At 39.6% G+C, this 13,306-nt stretch overlaps 1 protein-coding gene across 1 annotated transcript in view; it reads left to right on the top strand.

The window, feature by feature from the left end:
* The first annotated feature begins 318 nt into the window (after positions 1 to 318).
* LOC134000552 (collagen alpha-1(XVII) chain-like) overlaps positions 319 to 13,306 on the top strand; it is a 15,586-nt gene continuing 2,598 nt past the window's right edge. The window contains exons 1-42 of the mRNA XM_062439923.1: positions 319 to 382; positions 2,062 to 2,253; positions 2,323 to 2,580; positions 2,752 to 2,799; positions 2,882 to 2,935; positions 3,096 to 3,143; positions 3,310 to 3,453; positions 3,892 to 3,984; positions 4,417 to 4,482; positions 4,582 to 4,662; positions 4,902 to 4,952; positions 5,195 to 5,356; positions 5,493 to 5,567; positions 5,672 to 5,716; positions 6,489 to 6,611; positions 6,724 to 7,014; positions 7,114 to 7,191; positions 7,308 to 7,334; positions 7,453 to 7,515; positions 7,599 to 7,703; positions 7,784 to 7,846; positions 8,011 to 8,046; positions 8,133 to 8,186; positions 8,431 to 8,502; positions 8,929 to 8,991; positions 9,260 to 9,331; positions 9,459 to 9,485; positions 9,571 to 9,606; positions 10,140 to 10,175; positions 10,299 to 10,415; positions 10,614 to 10,715; positions 10,819 to 10,869; positions 10,995 to 11,045; positions 11,161 to 11,223; positions 11,341 to 11,391; positions 11,523 to 11,549; positions 11,684 to 11,734; positions 11,957 to 12,028; positions 12,210 to 12,230; positions 12,487 to 12,606; positions 12,957 to 13,070; positions 13,177 to 13,263. Of these exons, the coding sequence (XP_062295907.1) occupies positions 319 to 382; positions 2,062 to 2,253; positions 2,323 to 2,580; positions 2,752 to 2,799; positions 2,882 to 2,935; positions 3,096 to 3,143; positions 3,310 to 3,453; positions 3,892 to 3,984; positions 4,417 to 4,482; positions 4,582 to 4,662; positions 4,902 to 4,952; positions 5,195 to 5,356; positions 5,493 to 5,567; positions 5,672 to 5,716; positions 6,489 to 6,611; positions 6,724 to 7,014; positions 7,114 to 7,191; positions 7,308 to 7,334; positions 7,453 to 7,515; positions 7,599 to 7,703; positions 7,784 to 7,846; positions 8,011 to 8,046; positions 8,133 to 8,186; positions 8,431 to 8,502; positions 8,929 to 8,991; positions 9,260 to 9,331; positions 9,459 to 9,485; positions 9,571 to 9,606; positions 10,140 to 10,175; positions 10,299 to 10,415; positions 10,614 to 10,715; positions 10,819 to 10,869; positions 10,995 to 11,045; positions 11,161 to 11,223; positions 11,341 to 11,391; positions 11,523 to 11,549; positions 11,684 to 11,734; positions 11,957 to 12,028; positions 12,210 to 12,230; positions 12,487 to 12,606; positions 12,957 to 13,070; positions 13,177 to 13,263 (3,454 nt within the window). The remainder of the gene's footprint in view (positions 383 to 2,061; positions 2,254 to 2,322; positions 2,581 to 2,751; positions 2,800 to 2,881; positions 2,936 to 3,095; positions 3,144 to 3,309; positions 3,454 to 3,891; positions 3,985 to 4,416; positions 4,483 to 4,581; positions 4,663 to 4,901; positions 4,953 to 5,194; positions 5,357 to 5,492; positions 5,568 to 5,671; positions 5,717 to 6,488; positions 6,612 to 6,723; positions 7,015 to 7,113; positions 7,192 to 7,307; positions 7,335 to 7,452; positions 7,516 to 7,598; positions 7,704 to 7,783; positions 7,847 to 8,010; positions 8,047 to 8,132; positions 8,187 to 8,430; positions 8,503 to 8,928; positions 8,992 to 9,259; positions 9,332 to 9,458; positions 9,486 to 9,570; positions 9,607 to 10,139; positions 10,176 to 10,298; positions 10,416 to 10,613; positions 10,716 to 10,818; positions 10,870 to 10,994; positions 11,046 to 11,160; positions 11,224 to 11,340; positions 11,392 to 11,522; positions 11,550 to 11,683; positions 11,735 to 11,956; positions 12,029 to 12,209; positions 12,231 to 12,486; positions 12,607 to 12,956; positions 13,071 to 13,176; positions 13,264 to 13,306) is intronic.

The raw sequence follows: 13,306 nt of genomic DNA, 5'->3' as shown, positions 1-13,306 counted from the left end.
ACAAAGAGCTTCAGGTGAATCCCTTAAATCAATGACTAGTGGTTCTAAAGAGCCATTGCCACGGGAGACATGACTACAAAAAGGAAGAAATATGATCAGGCGAAAATATGATCTGTTCAAAAGGACTGTGTGAAAATACTGCCTCAGGGTATCATAACATTCCTGTTCACTGTAATGAAAATCAGCTTTTTCCACAGAGTTTTTAGTCTTTCATATTTCACTCGAGATAATAGATCTTTTCTCACAAACCCTTTGAGCAGGAACAAAGAAAAACAGTGAATGTTCTGTTTTTTTCGTTGTTGTCACAGCTAGCAGTGGATGGACAATCTAACCATAACCAAGACTGTCATTTCTGGTGGAGGTGCTGGAGAAAGTATCAATGGTAAGACTTGGTCTGTTAATGTGGCTATGGTGAAATGCATATATATTAATAAACATAGTATTTTAATTTAAACAGCACTCATGGTGTTTTAAAAAAAAAAGACGCATATTAATGATGACAGTATATGAAATTGGCTTATTGTCAGCATTTAAGGGGTCCATTCACCACAATTCCAAAAAACCCTCCAAACGTATTCTCTTATTCTTTTTTTGTTTTTTTCAATAGAAAGTAGCTCCAATAAAAAGTATTTGTAGTGTAGTGTACCAACCTTTTAAAAATGACATGGTAGAAAATAACAACAACAATATAGACAATATTATTTCTTTATATTTAATAAATGCATTCTCCTTTACAGTGGCCACTGGTAATCAGTAACAACAATTAAACTGATATCACAAAGTAAACTGTGCCATGAGTAATTTTTCTGTAGGATTACACACATCTTGGATTGTACATTTTGAACTTAAAGCTACACTAGTAATTTGTTGACCCCCTGGGACAGTTTAACAGTTTTAAACACAACAATGATATTATCATAAGTTACAGTGAATGTGTTAGCAAACAGTTTCCGGCAAACACAAAGCATCATTTATTTATTCGTGTACACCTGACAATTCTGAGTCAATTATTTGTTGTCCTTTTATCTCCATTTTATCCTCGTAAACTCCTGAGAAAAATAACTGGCAACATTAGCATTTATTTGACACTGTGTTTGTGTTCACCTGACAAATCTATTATTTACTGTCCTTTTACCTCGGTTTTATCCCCATCAACTTTGAAAAAAATATCTGTCTCTTTAGCTGCTAAATGTTCCACAATGTTCACAAGCTAGTTGCTAACTTTGTCTGGTGTTAAGTACTAGACAGGTAGTGTACAGTGGATGGAAACCAAAAGCTGAATAAATGCATGCTTAGTGTGAACAACCCTTTCAGCAGAAAAACAACAGACGTGATTATTTAAAGCCACCATGTGATCTCTGGTGACCCCCAGTGGTTGTGTGGAAAAGATGCTAATCGTTTACTAGTTTCCAACTTTGTCTGGCGTTTAGTACTGACCAGGTAGTGGACAGTGGATTGAAGTTTGTGATCCAGTGTTAGTTTAAACATGCATTATAGCCCCTTTATCTTGATGAGTATGGAAATAATGGTGTTACTTTAAAAATAGTAGTAGACGGAGAATTATATTGATATACCGTATTCATATTTTGCCACTAGAGGAAGGTAAGGAGACAGCAGCCAGGTGATCATTTGTATATACATTTATATACAGTTTTTAGAGAAAAAGTCACTACCCCAGGCAGCACCACCAGTAGCTACAATGTTTTATGTCCATATCATAAATCAACCTCGCGAGGCATTCAATGGTATAGATGAATACGACGTGTTCAGGCACAGTACTAGGCAGCCAGAGGCTTACCTGATGAAAGGATGCCAAAAAATGAATGTTCCTTATAGTACAAAAATTAACTTTTCCAGTGCTGTCTTGTAGTAGGCAATTAGATACCCTCAGCCCCAGCAGGCAGTGTCATCTCAAAGTTGGTTGAGGACCTTGATAAGATCTATCTTTCAGATATTAAATTATATGAAAAACTCAAGGATGAAATGATTTTAAAGAAAAAGTTTAAGAATGATCACTGTAACTTTTCATAATGAGGCATGGGTCCTTTTTCCGTCCTTTAGGTGATCTTTCTCTGAGTGCCGGTGGGTCAGGTGGAAGAGTTGCATCAGGAGGCTCTAGCAGCACAAGCAGCTCAGTTCTGATCACATCGAGCAGCTCTCATGGCACCAGCTCTGGTGGAGGCATCAGCGTCTCCACTCGAGGATCCTCCTCGGCTGTATCCTCAGGTGGAGGGAGCTCAGCAGGTTCAGGAGGTGGCTTGGTGGCAGGGGCAGGGGTAGGGGCAGGTGCAAGGGCAGGGGCAAGGGCAGGGGCAGGGGCAGGGGCTGGGGCAGGTTTTAGGGCTGGAGGGGGGTCCTCAAGCATGTCTTCTGGGTTTGTCTCTACTGGTATTGAAGAAAGAAGAGAGGGTCTGGGTGCTGTGACAGTTTCCACAGTGACCAAGACCAGCTACAGCTCAGGAGGAGGAGGATCTGGGGAAGTGAAAAGAGGATCGTCCTCCACGCGCACTCATTCACCTAGTCCAAGGGAGAGGAAGGGCATGTCCACCAAGGCTACAGCTTTCTCAGAGGTCTTTGATGGTCAGTCATTCATTAAGGGTCAATCAGTTCATGTTGATTCACCAAACTGTCTTGTTTTTCACTCTTTTTATAGTTCTGAAAGAGGTGCCAACATTACTTTATAAGACGTGGAGGAGAGACAGTAAACTGAAAGCTAACATACTTTTTATTTTGTCACCATCAAAGTTCCAGAAAGTTCAAGCTCAAACTCTTCTCCAGAGTACACCAGGAAGGAGTATGGTAAGTATTACCTGACACTCAGATTAAAGTCTGGAATGTGTTTATCCATTCAAACTGTCAATCAATCTGTTTTTTCCCCCAGGCGTTTCAAGTGCAATTTCAACTTCTACCACCAGAGGGAGAAGTCAGAGCAGAGGTATACTGACAGCTCTGAAACAAGCATACTTAAAGAGAATAGTGTATAAACAATACAAATTATATTAATACAAGTTAAATCTTTACTTCTTATGTTGTGATCGTAGATACAAAAAATTTGAGACAGTTGATCACAGCACAATTTCTGTCTCTGTGTTTAGAGAGTGAGATCAGAGCCAGACTTCAGAGTGCTTCTCCTTCAGCAAGTTGTGAGTATGACTCTTCATGTCCATGCATATACACATTATGTATTCAAACAAATTAGACTGTTATATACTGTAATTATGAAATAGAGCCAATTTGATAGTTTCATAGATAGTAACTGTAGACTGAATTGTCCTTTGTTGGATATCCGCTGATACATCTGCTGTGCAGGGACGGAGCTGGATGACGTAAAGCGTCTGCTTAGAGGAAATGCCTCCATCAGCAGCAGCCCCCCTCAGTCCCCTAACAACACACTACCTATCCCCAAGAAGGCCAGCGTGGAAACCAGGACCATGTCTGAGAGCTCCAGCACAGGTTCAACCAATCAGTCATTTTTTGGTTCAAGCTTTGGGAATCTGGAGGGCTGCTTTTCAATCTCAATACCACTTTTTTTTCAAAAACCTAAAAGATAACTGAGCATGGTAGTTTATCCTCTGTGCTACAAAGAAGCTGCCCAGTCACCATCATGAAATAAGATAATATTTCAATTTAAAGCAAGGTTTTAGTTGTTTTTGGTACTGTGAGTATTTTATGTTTGCAAAATATAGATTGGATTATCCTATATTTTTATAACTACTATATTGTTAATTAAATTGTTCAGTGTTGTTTGATGTGTGACTTTTGGACATTGTGTTTTTGGGATAATTATTTTTTTCATTTGTCTAGTCCCTTTATTTCCAGGTGATGGACAGCATATTTAATGTGCTTTCAGTTTTAATCTTTCATTGTCTGTCTTTGATGTCTGTTCTTTAGACCATTATGGCAGCATTTGGTCTGGAGGTGTGAACAGTGGCTATGGTTACAACACGAACAACCTGTCCACTATCTCAACTCTCTACCCATCAGGTCAGTCAAATATGTATGTAAAAAATGTTTAATTATAACCATAATAAAAACCATAATTATTCCCCTTGTTGCAGTGCATAGACAGTCAAAAGGGGGAGTTTTTTATATTTCATTGAAGGTTTTGTGGGTTAAATAAAAAAAACATGCTATCCGAATACTCTGTAATGTAAGCTTCTGCTATAAACTTTAGGAAAATGTGGATATATTTAGAGATACATGATATTTAGATGGCATAATGCCTAATAGTATTCATAAGGGCAACAAAAAGCAGCAGAAGTTATTGACAGTCAAATATATTGTTTTTAGGATTTAAGTCAGTTGATTCACTGGCATCTTATTCTTAACTGTGATGCACTCCTGATATTAGATTTGACCCTTAGAGCTGAGTCTTATACAGATGAATTAGACTCTGTTGTGTTCTGTCATATGCAGGAGTTCAGAACAACCTGACACTCAGCTCCCCCTCTGCGAACAGCGGACTGTCTGTCGGCGGCACCGGTAAGCCTCTTCCTGTCAAGTCACAGTCCACTGGGATGATCAGATCCTCAGCTTGGCACTAACATGAGATAACCATGTTGTTTTCCCCCTCTGTCTCAGTCCCAGTGTACGGTGTTCAGAATAACCTTGTCAGTACCAGTTCTGCTGTCTTCTCTCCTACTGGAACCACTGCACCAATAGGTAAAGCTACCTGACTATGTATACTGTATGTTAGTACCAGGAAAACTACACTAAACTAGAATATATATTTGATTACGTGTCTCAGTGTTATAACTAGTTATGATGCTCAAATGAGCTTTTGAGAGTCATCAGTATTAAATCAGTAAAAATATCAGATCAGTTTCAAAATAATCTCCAGAACCAAATCTTTAGTTTCTTTAGTTAGTTACTTTTTGATAATGTGTTTTTGTCTCTTACAGTTTATGGTGTGCAGAAAAATGTCTCCAGCACTGGAATCAGCACCACCACAGGTGAGACCTGAGACTGATTAGCTGGTGGATAAAAAACACATTTATTGTTATGTATGAGATTGATTTGTACCAACCTTTGTTAGACAAAACCGATCTTTGGCATGCGTCAATGTCATAATTGCGGGGAAAAAATCATAAATTAAGATAAGTTTTTAGTTTAGCAACACTGGATGCTACATAACATTTACACTCAGTCACTTTCAAGCACATTTAAGGTTTAATGTCATGTGTGTGTCTTGCAGTGAGACCCAGCAGTCCCACCATTGAAGAGGCATCAGGAAAAGACTTTAAGTTTGTCCTGATCGAGAAGGAGAATGCTCCCGTCAAGAAGGAGACAGAGCGGCTGGTCATGACCAAAGACACGGGAAAGCAGTTCATGTCTGCTGCACCTTCTGCTTTTGCTGGTACTATTAAATACTACTATTTCTATAACTTTCAGCACTGCTACTAATACTGTACTGTTAATGCTTGAAATGAGTCTTCTAGAGCCCATATTATCAAAGCTCTTTAAATGATTATTAATAACTGTCTATCTTCTAGCTTCCTACTCTGAAGACTCACTTAAGAGAGAGAAACTATCAGCCAGCACATTGGACCAAGGAACAGATACTAAATGTATGTATTTACACAAGGAATCTTACAGCTTCCAAACTGAACCAGATTCATTCTGTTTCTTGTTTAGCATATGGTTAATTGTTTTTTTTGTTTTTTTTACATAGCTGAAACTGTGAAAGTTGCTACAAAAGACAAAGCCACCTATGCAGGTACTGTAAACTGCCCAGTGTTTTACCTTTATGATGAACTCCAGAAATTGGATTCACTAAAGTGTTGAAACAGGACTTTAAAGGTTACATAAGAAGAATTTTTGTAGGGGATACTCTTGCATATTTCCATCCTCACATTTTCAAGGCAGAAACAATAATTGTTAGTTTACGCTGATTTTTTGAATGGTATACACCTCAGCTTATGAATAAAGTAGGAAAACCCTTCACCCTTTAAAAGGTCCTATTTCATTAACTAAAAGTTGTTGAAAAATCAATCAATTGAGAGAAATTTTAAAGACAAGTGAAAGGTTTAGAAATAAGTGAAAAGTTAAAGAATAGAACATTTTGTGGAAAATTGTGTTGAGTTTAATAAGAAGATATATAACACACATATTTGTTTTGTTAAATATATATTTATAGGGCATGGTTAGCATGTTACGTCTTGTTTATTTAATTCATACAACTTAAAATGTAAAAGGACAAGTTGTGATTGTACAGAGTTAATGGGTGGGTTGACCAAGACATAGTTGATCACCCCTGCATGAGAGAAACAATAAAATTGAAGGTTAGATTAAGAAAATAGTTCAGAAACAGTACAGAAAGTACTTAAACCTTAGTTAGTAAGTAGTACATTAAAGGCTTTGTCCTGAGAAGTTTTTGTGAATCTGCTCTTGTTTCTGTCTGTTTGTCCTCTTTGTCTGTCTAAGAAGGACAAAATACAAACATGACAGAAAAACGTAAAAATCCGTCTTTCAACTCTTTTGTCTGTCAGAGATCCGTAAAGATGAATCCGGCTTTGGCTTCTGCTCCTGCTGCAGCTGGTGGAAGTGGCTCCTGGGCCTCCTGCTCAGCCTGCTCCTCCTCCTTGGTCTCCTCTTTGGACTCATAGCTTTGGGTACGATAGGAAAAAGTCCAAAGATTGTCTCCCTCAGCTTTAGCTTCACAGATGGTGGTGAAGGTTGTCCTGCATATCTCATCTTCATCTCATCTTCTCTCTGACCACACAGGCGAAGAAGTGAAACGTCTCAGGAAGCGCGTTGATGCTCTGGAAACCATCACTGGCAGTTCATCAGCTCGCTCCAGTCGCCTCTCTTCTTCCTCTGGCGTCAACATCATCGACCCGCTGGACTCGTCATACATGGACAGGAGCTCTTCTGGACCCACCCTGACCCACTCTGATAATGGCATCGGCCTGGGGGCCAGTGGGCCTGGGGGCAGATCAGGACAAGACGGTGTTGCCCTGCAGAGAACTGTTCAACAGCTGGTCAGGGCTGAACTCAACTCAGATGCTTTAAGAGGTACTGAAATATAACACACGGATCAGTTATATTCAGCTCAAATATAGTGGTGGACATGAAACAACTTTGTGAATGTGTTTGCGTGTGTGTGTTTTTTAGACACACTTGTATACTCACTGAAAGGGGCAAAAGGAGATCCAGGAACTAAAGGTGATCCAGGGGCACTTGGACATAAAGGTGAGACTATACTGTATATCTACTTAAATTCTTAATTCCCAACTTCAAAAGTGTCATATATTAGAATCAGACCATATAAACTGGTATGAAGTGCTATAAATCTGTGTGTTTTACAGGTGATAATGGTTTCCCTGGTGTGCCAGGTAAGACTGATGGCAATGTTCCTCTTCTTTTGAAGCTTTTTCAAAAATGTGTCCTCCCAGAGAAGAGACAAAAACTAACTGCCTCCTCTTTCTCCTCTCATCTATCTTAAATCTTAAGGTCCTCCTGGGCAGATGGGTCACCAAGGAATAGATGGTCCAAGAGGTCCAAAGGGAACTGCAGGTAATGTTATATTTTACTGTTATTTGAAGATGAACGAGGACAATAGAAAAGAGAAAACACGACTGGATCTTCCTTCTGAATAGGTGAACAAGGAGCTGAGGGACAACAAGGCCAGAGGGGCCGGGAGGGACCAATGGGACCCCGTGGAGAGCTTGGACCACCTGGTTTTGGGGAGAAAGGAGACAAAGGTAAAAAAAATGTGTATGTTTATGTGAACCATGTTGAATCTATAGGAGGTTATTCTGATAATTGAACCTCATTTTGACAGGATCTCAAGGTGAGCCAGGACGTCCTGGTCTTGTTGGTGCTCCTGGACCTGTGGGGCCAAAAGGTGAGGTCAAAGGTCATGACGGAATTAGATTAAAGGACCATACTTCTGTTTTTGCATGTTTAGCCCAATCACAAATCACTTAAACTTAACAAAACTAGTGAAACAATTGCACAAATAAAAATATTTCCAAATAGTGCTAATTATGTTCTTCTTGTTTGGTTTAGGTGCAATGGGAGAGCAGGGTGCCTCAGGAAACCATGGTAAAGATCCCACACCAATTTCAGTTGGTCTGTTATTTCCTGTTGGCTGGCAGTTGTGTATTCAATCTGTTATCATTTTTGTGCAGGTGCTCCTGGTTCAAAGGGTTTCCCAGGTGATGCAGGAACTCCAGGAGCAAAAGGTACCTTTAAAGCTTTTTTTTCATAAACCCACATATAAAGTGAAAAATTGTGAAAGAAGTGATTAGAGTAAACGTGGCAATGACAATGAAATACTAAAAGATGAATCTCTTACTATGTCTTTGCAGAACAGTGATTGATTAGTTAACTACAGTATTGGTCTTTGATATAAGCAAGGATAACTTTCATTAGTTTAGACCAGTTTTCCAGTTGCCCCATTGCCACTTTTGATCGTACGTCATGCAGGTGACCGAGGAACACCAGGCCTGCCAGGAATCAAAGGAGATCATGGAGAGAGGGGACCACGTGGACTGGCAGGTGTGTCCTAGAATATCATGCGCTCTCTATATCATTCTCAACATGAACAATAAAACAAGTTGCTCTCACAGCAGAGATTACAGTTGAAAGTGGTAAAGATACACAACTTCTTTTCCAAACTGGTCCAGTAAAAACACAGTAGAATACTACTTACTGAGTCAGCTAACTTGTGACTCTGCTCTACTTGTGCCGCTGCTACATAACATTTTAGCATTCACCATTATCCTGTAACTGCCATAAGAGGCAACACGTTCAGCAAATGTCTTATAGTCGTATAGTATTGTACTGACTTTAAAATATCACATCAATGTTTTTTTAAAGGACCCCTAACCCTAACCCTAACCCTAACCCTCAAACCCTTGTAAGTTATTACAAATTGGAGTTAAAGGGTTTTGATTTTGATGATTACTGTTTTCATGGTTAAAGGTGAACCAGGACAATCTGGACCACCAGGCCCCGCTGGACCAAAGGGATCTAAAGGAATTGGAGGTGAAAATAAAATCAATTTAATAAGATTTCCAAGACTGCTGAGGACAGCTTTCTCATATCCCTCCTCAGATGAGTTTATGGTCTAAAAGAGAGTTGCACAGTTGGATAACTAGTGATATGATATTAAGAGCACAATAATAGGAAATGTCATCAAGACACAGAGATGAAAATAAAGAGAAAATGTATGTAATGGGTATGAAAAGACCCTGAGGTGTGATGACTATGGCAGACAGACTGACATACACAAATCTCCCTGTGTAAATTGCAGGGGAAACCGGTCCAATGGGACTTCATGGTGTAAGAGGACCACCTGGGCTTCCTGGAGATATTGGCCCCCCAGGTACCATCACACTGTCAGACATCAGACATTCCAATATACATGATAACTTGTAATGTAATCAGTTGCTTAAGGCATTACTTATATTTTAATTGACTGCAAGCCTCACCAAGAAATTGTTTTCCAACAGGTACTCCTGGGATTCAAGGACCCCCAGGTATGAAAAATGTACCAAAATTCATTCTTTCGCTCTTTTTACAGATTCCAGTTTGTATTGTGTAATATTTCTCACGTTGCCACAGGTATTGCCGGAATTCCAGGACAGCCCGGTTCTAAAGGTATTGTCCCATTTGCTTTGTAATGAAACATAATTAACTATCAGTCAGCACATACAGCCAATGGTCAGTACCCATCTGGTTTGTATGAGGTGCTGTAAATTGTATAATTCAAGCTCATGAAACAATGCAAGCACATAGTAAAACAGCAAGACGAGGAGTAATGGCAACATGCTAATATACTCACAATGGCAGTGCTATTAATAAGTAGAGTTGAATTTGAATTAGTTTAAAAGGTAAACTATGACATTTCCATTACTAATGTCACCGCTAGTATGGCTATTAAGAAGCTTGTAGTCACACTTTAATTATAATAATACTCTGCACACTAAATTTGATGTGGTGATTTCTAATCAAACTATTAATATACTGTATGTCCATAATTTTGTTATGTTGAAAGATGACTGGGCATGACTTCACATGATAAACAGAGGAAGACATAAAAACATAAAATCACTGAAATAACTGAAACATAGATGAAGAACTGAAAAACAACAATGTTTCATCATGTACTCTAATATAACTCTGTCTTTCAGGTGAACCAGGATCACCTGGCAAAGTCATCGCTCCAAGTACGAACAGCTGTTTAGTGTACTATTTACACATGAACAAGTAGTGTGTAGTGTGCATTTGTAAGGAAAACATATTGTCTTACAAAATGTAAGTGATGTTTGACACTCACATTTTATTTCTAGCTGGCTCCAATACTCTGACCATCCCCGGACCACCTGGGCCAGCTGGACCTGCAGGTCCTGCTGGAATCCCTGGTTTGTCTGGTCCCATTGGCCCTGCTGGTGTCCCAGGATCACCTGGTAAATCTAAAATGTTGACAAAAGTACAGCAACTGATATGGGTTGAAAGATGACAGATGGGTCACGGGACTGTAGATACAGTATATACTGCATACTATGTAACAGTTTTTGTTTGTGTAACTGTACACTGATATAATCATTAAGGCCCTAGGGGAGAACAAGGAGAGAAGGGAGAACAAGGAGAGAGGGGAGAACAAGGAAAGAAAGGAGAACAAGGAGAACAAGGAGAAAAAGGGGAGAAGGGAGGACAAGGAAAACCTGGCGAGCCTGGTTCAGAAACTCTCAGTGCAACTCGAAGTGGTAAGTACCTCTGGTTACCGTATCAAGAATAACATAGCGTTAGACAGTAATAGACACAGCTTTATTGTCTATGTTTTCATTTCTTCTTCAGGACCTTCTTCAGTGTCTGGACCTCCTGGCCCACCAGGACCTCCAGGGCCTTCTGGAGCACCTGGTCCTCAAGGTCATCCCGGTATGTTCAAAGCTATTTAGAAGATGCAAAGGGCATTCACGACCAATTTGGATTGGTGCTTCAATTAAACTAATGATTATTACATTTTTGTTGGCACTCTTGTTTAGGTGAGACTAAACAAGGTCCCCCAGGACGCAGAGGTCCTCCTGGAGAGCCAGGTAAAGAAGGTAAGACAGACAAAGTTAGAGATAGATAGATCATCTGCATACAGGATGATTTAAGCTGTTTCAGGATAAAAGACATTTCTCATTTATTTGATTTTGGTCTGAACAGGTGTTGGGGTACCAGGAACCCCAGGACAGAAAGGAGAACCTGGCAGCTTTGTGCCTACCTCAGGTTGGTGAGCGGATTCTGATTCCAGTTGTATTGTAGATTGAAACTGGACACGTCATGTTCAGCCTCTGCTGTTTCTGCTTGGCATGATTGGTGCATCTTTTACCATTTTTGTCTTAGAAACCTTCTTTGCTGGACCACCAGGACCTCCTGGACCCCCTGGCAATCAGGGTTCAGCAGGTAGGTGACAAATTAAAGGCCTCTGAAAGAGTATGTCTATTACAAAATAGCTCATAGAACCATTTTTATGGACTAGTGGATAACAAAACTTAAGAGATGTTCCTATCATTCATTCTCCCAAGGTGAGCGAGGACAACAAGGTTACCCAGGTGAGAAAATAAACAAAGTGCACACACTGTAGTGCTGCTGGGCCTACATAGATTTTCATGCATCATAGTGTTAAAAAGTAAAGGCTTTGAAAGAAGACATACTCTATAACGGAATGTAATGATGATTGTTTCAGGTGAACCAGGTCAACCAGGTCTTCCGGGAAGTCCAGGGGAAGAGGGTATTGGTATGAAGAGTTTTATGCTTTATATATTGTAGACTTGTTGAAAAGTTCAAATTGAAGACTGTTCATTATTGTCGACAATAAAAAGTGAATTTTCCAGTGCTTTCAACCGCATCTTATGGTTTTCTTCAGCAAATGGAGTTTCTTCAGTTGTTTCTCGCGTCAATAGTGAACCCTCAAGCTTTTTCACTAAATGCTGAATCAATGTTTTGGTTTTCATTTCAGGCTTTCCAGGTCAGCCTGGGTCTAGAGGGTCCCCTGGACCTCAGGGTCCACCGGGCCCAGAAGGACCTAAAGGTAAGTTAAATCACATGTCAAATCCTCTCATGCAGACCTTATAATTTCTCCTCCTTTGTTCATGTTTTATTACATAACTGAACAAAAGAGGACTTAATCCTAGTGAATGATTACACACAAACACTTGAGTATCCCATCTTCTCTTTGTAATATTTTTTAAAATTTGTTGTGTTCCTCAAAGGTGATTCAGGAGTCTCAACTGGTAAGACCACCCTAAATATCATTATACTTTATGTAGTAAAACAGTGTCTTAATCATAATCTTCACAAATTATTCAAAGAAAGTGTTAAAGAGTTATTTCCCTGAAACTGTTTTTCGAGTCAATATATTGTGGAAATTAGAAGAAACTACGGCTCAAATCACTACTGCATTGGTTTCACCACTCAGGGTCATTGCTTATTTGTCAAATTATCATATAGACATGACATTTTATTTTGGACTCTGTGCTGTCTTACTAGGTGGCTCATCTAGACGTGCTCCCCCAGGACCCCCAGGCCCTCCTGGACCGCCTGGTGTACCTGGTAGAGATGGGACTGGATCAACTGATGTGGGCCCGTACATTGCAGAGTACCTTCAGGGTAAATAGTGTATTTCCTTATCTTGGTTAGGATGTGATACTTTCATATTTTAGTACTTAAAAAAAAAAGATGTATACTTTTAAATCATTTATCATATTCATTATTGTTATCTGGTATTATCAGTATTTTACTTTGTGTGATTTTATGGGCTTTAACATGTTTTTTTGTTGTTGTTTTTCGTTGTGTTTTTTTGTGTGTTTAAAAACAAATCTTATTATTCCTTGTACACATGGAATGACAATAAAACCCCTGAAATCCTTAAAATGTAAAATTATGTAACACTACAATTGGATGAAACAATGAGCTAAGCCATGTAGCAAGTTTTGAGACAACATTGACTTGACCTACAGGTGACAACATCAGGCAGTACCTGGCTGGGCCTCCTGGGCCTCCTGGGCCTCCAGGGTCTTCAGAGAACGGGCAGGTGGACGATGTGGCCAACAGAGTCATTGCCTACATCCAGAGTAGGACTAAATAAATAATAATATTGCATCCATTACCACACAGTACTGCCATTATGACAGTGGTGAAACATCCTTATAACTAAATCCTTTACAGATTCAGATTCAGGTAGAGGACCTGGCCTTCCTGGTCCTCCTGGTCCTCCAGGTCCATCTGGCTCCATCTCTGTCAATGACATCATTGGCCTGTTACAACGTAAGTCTTATCTTGCTGTAACTCTGACTTGTTTCTGTCATTG

This window comes from Scomber scombrus, chromosome 2, assembly GCF_963691925.1.
Source record: "Scomber scombrus chromosome 2, fScoSco1.1, whole genome shotgun sequence".
In the NCBI taxonomy this organism is placed as follows: Eukaryota; Metazoa; Chordata; class Actinopteri; order Scombriformes; family Scombridae; genus Scomber; species Scomber scombrus.
The sequence above is the reverse complement of the archived record's forward strand: the minus strand, read 5'-3'. Positions and strand labels throughout refer to the sequence as shown.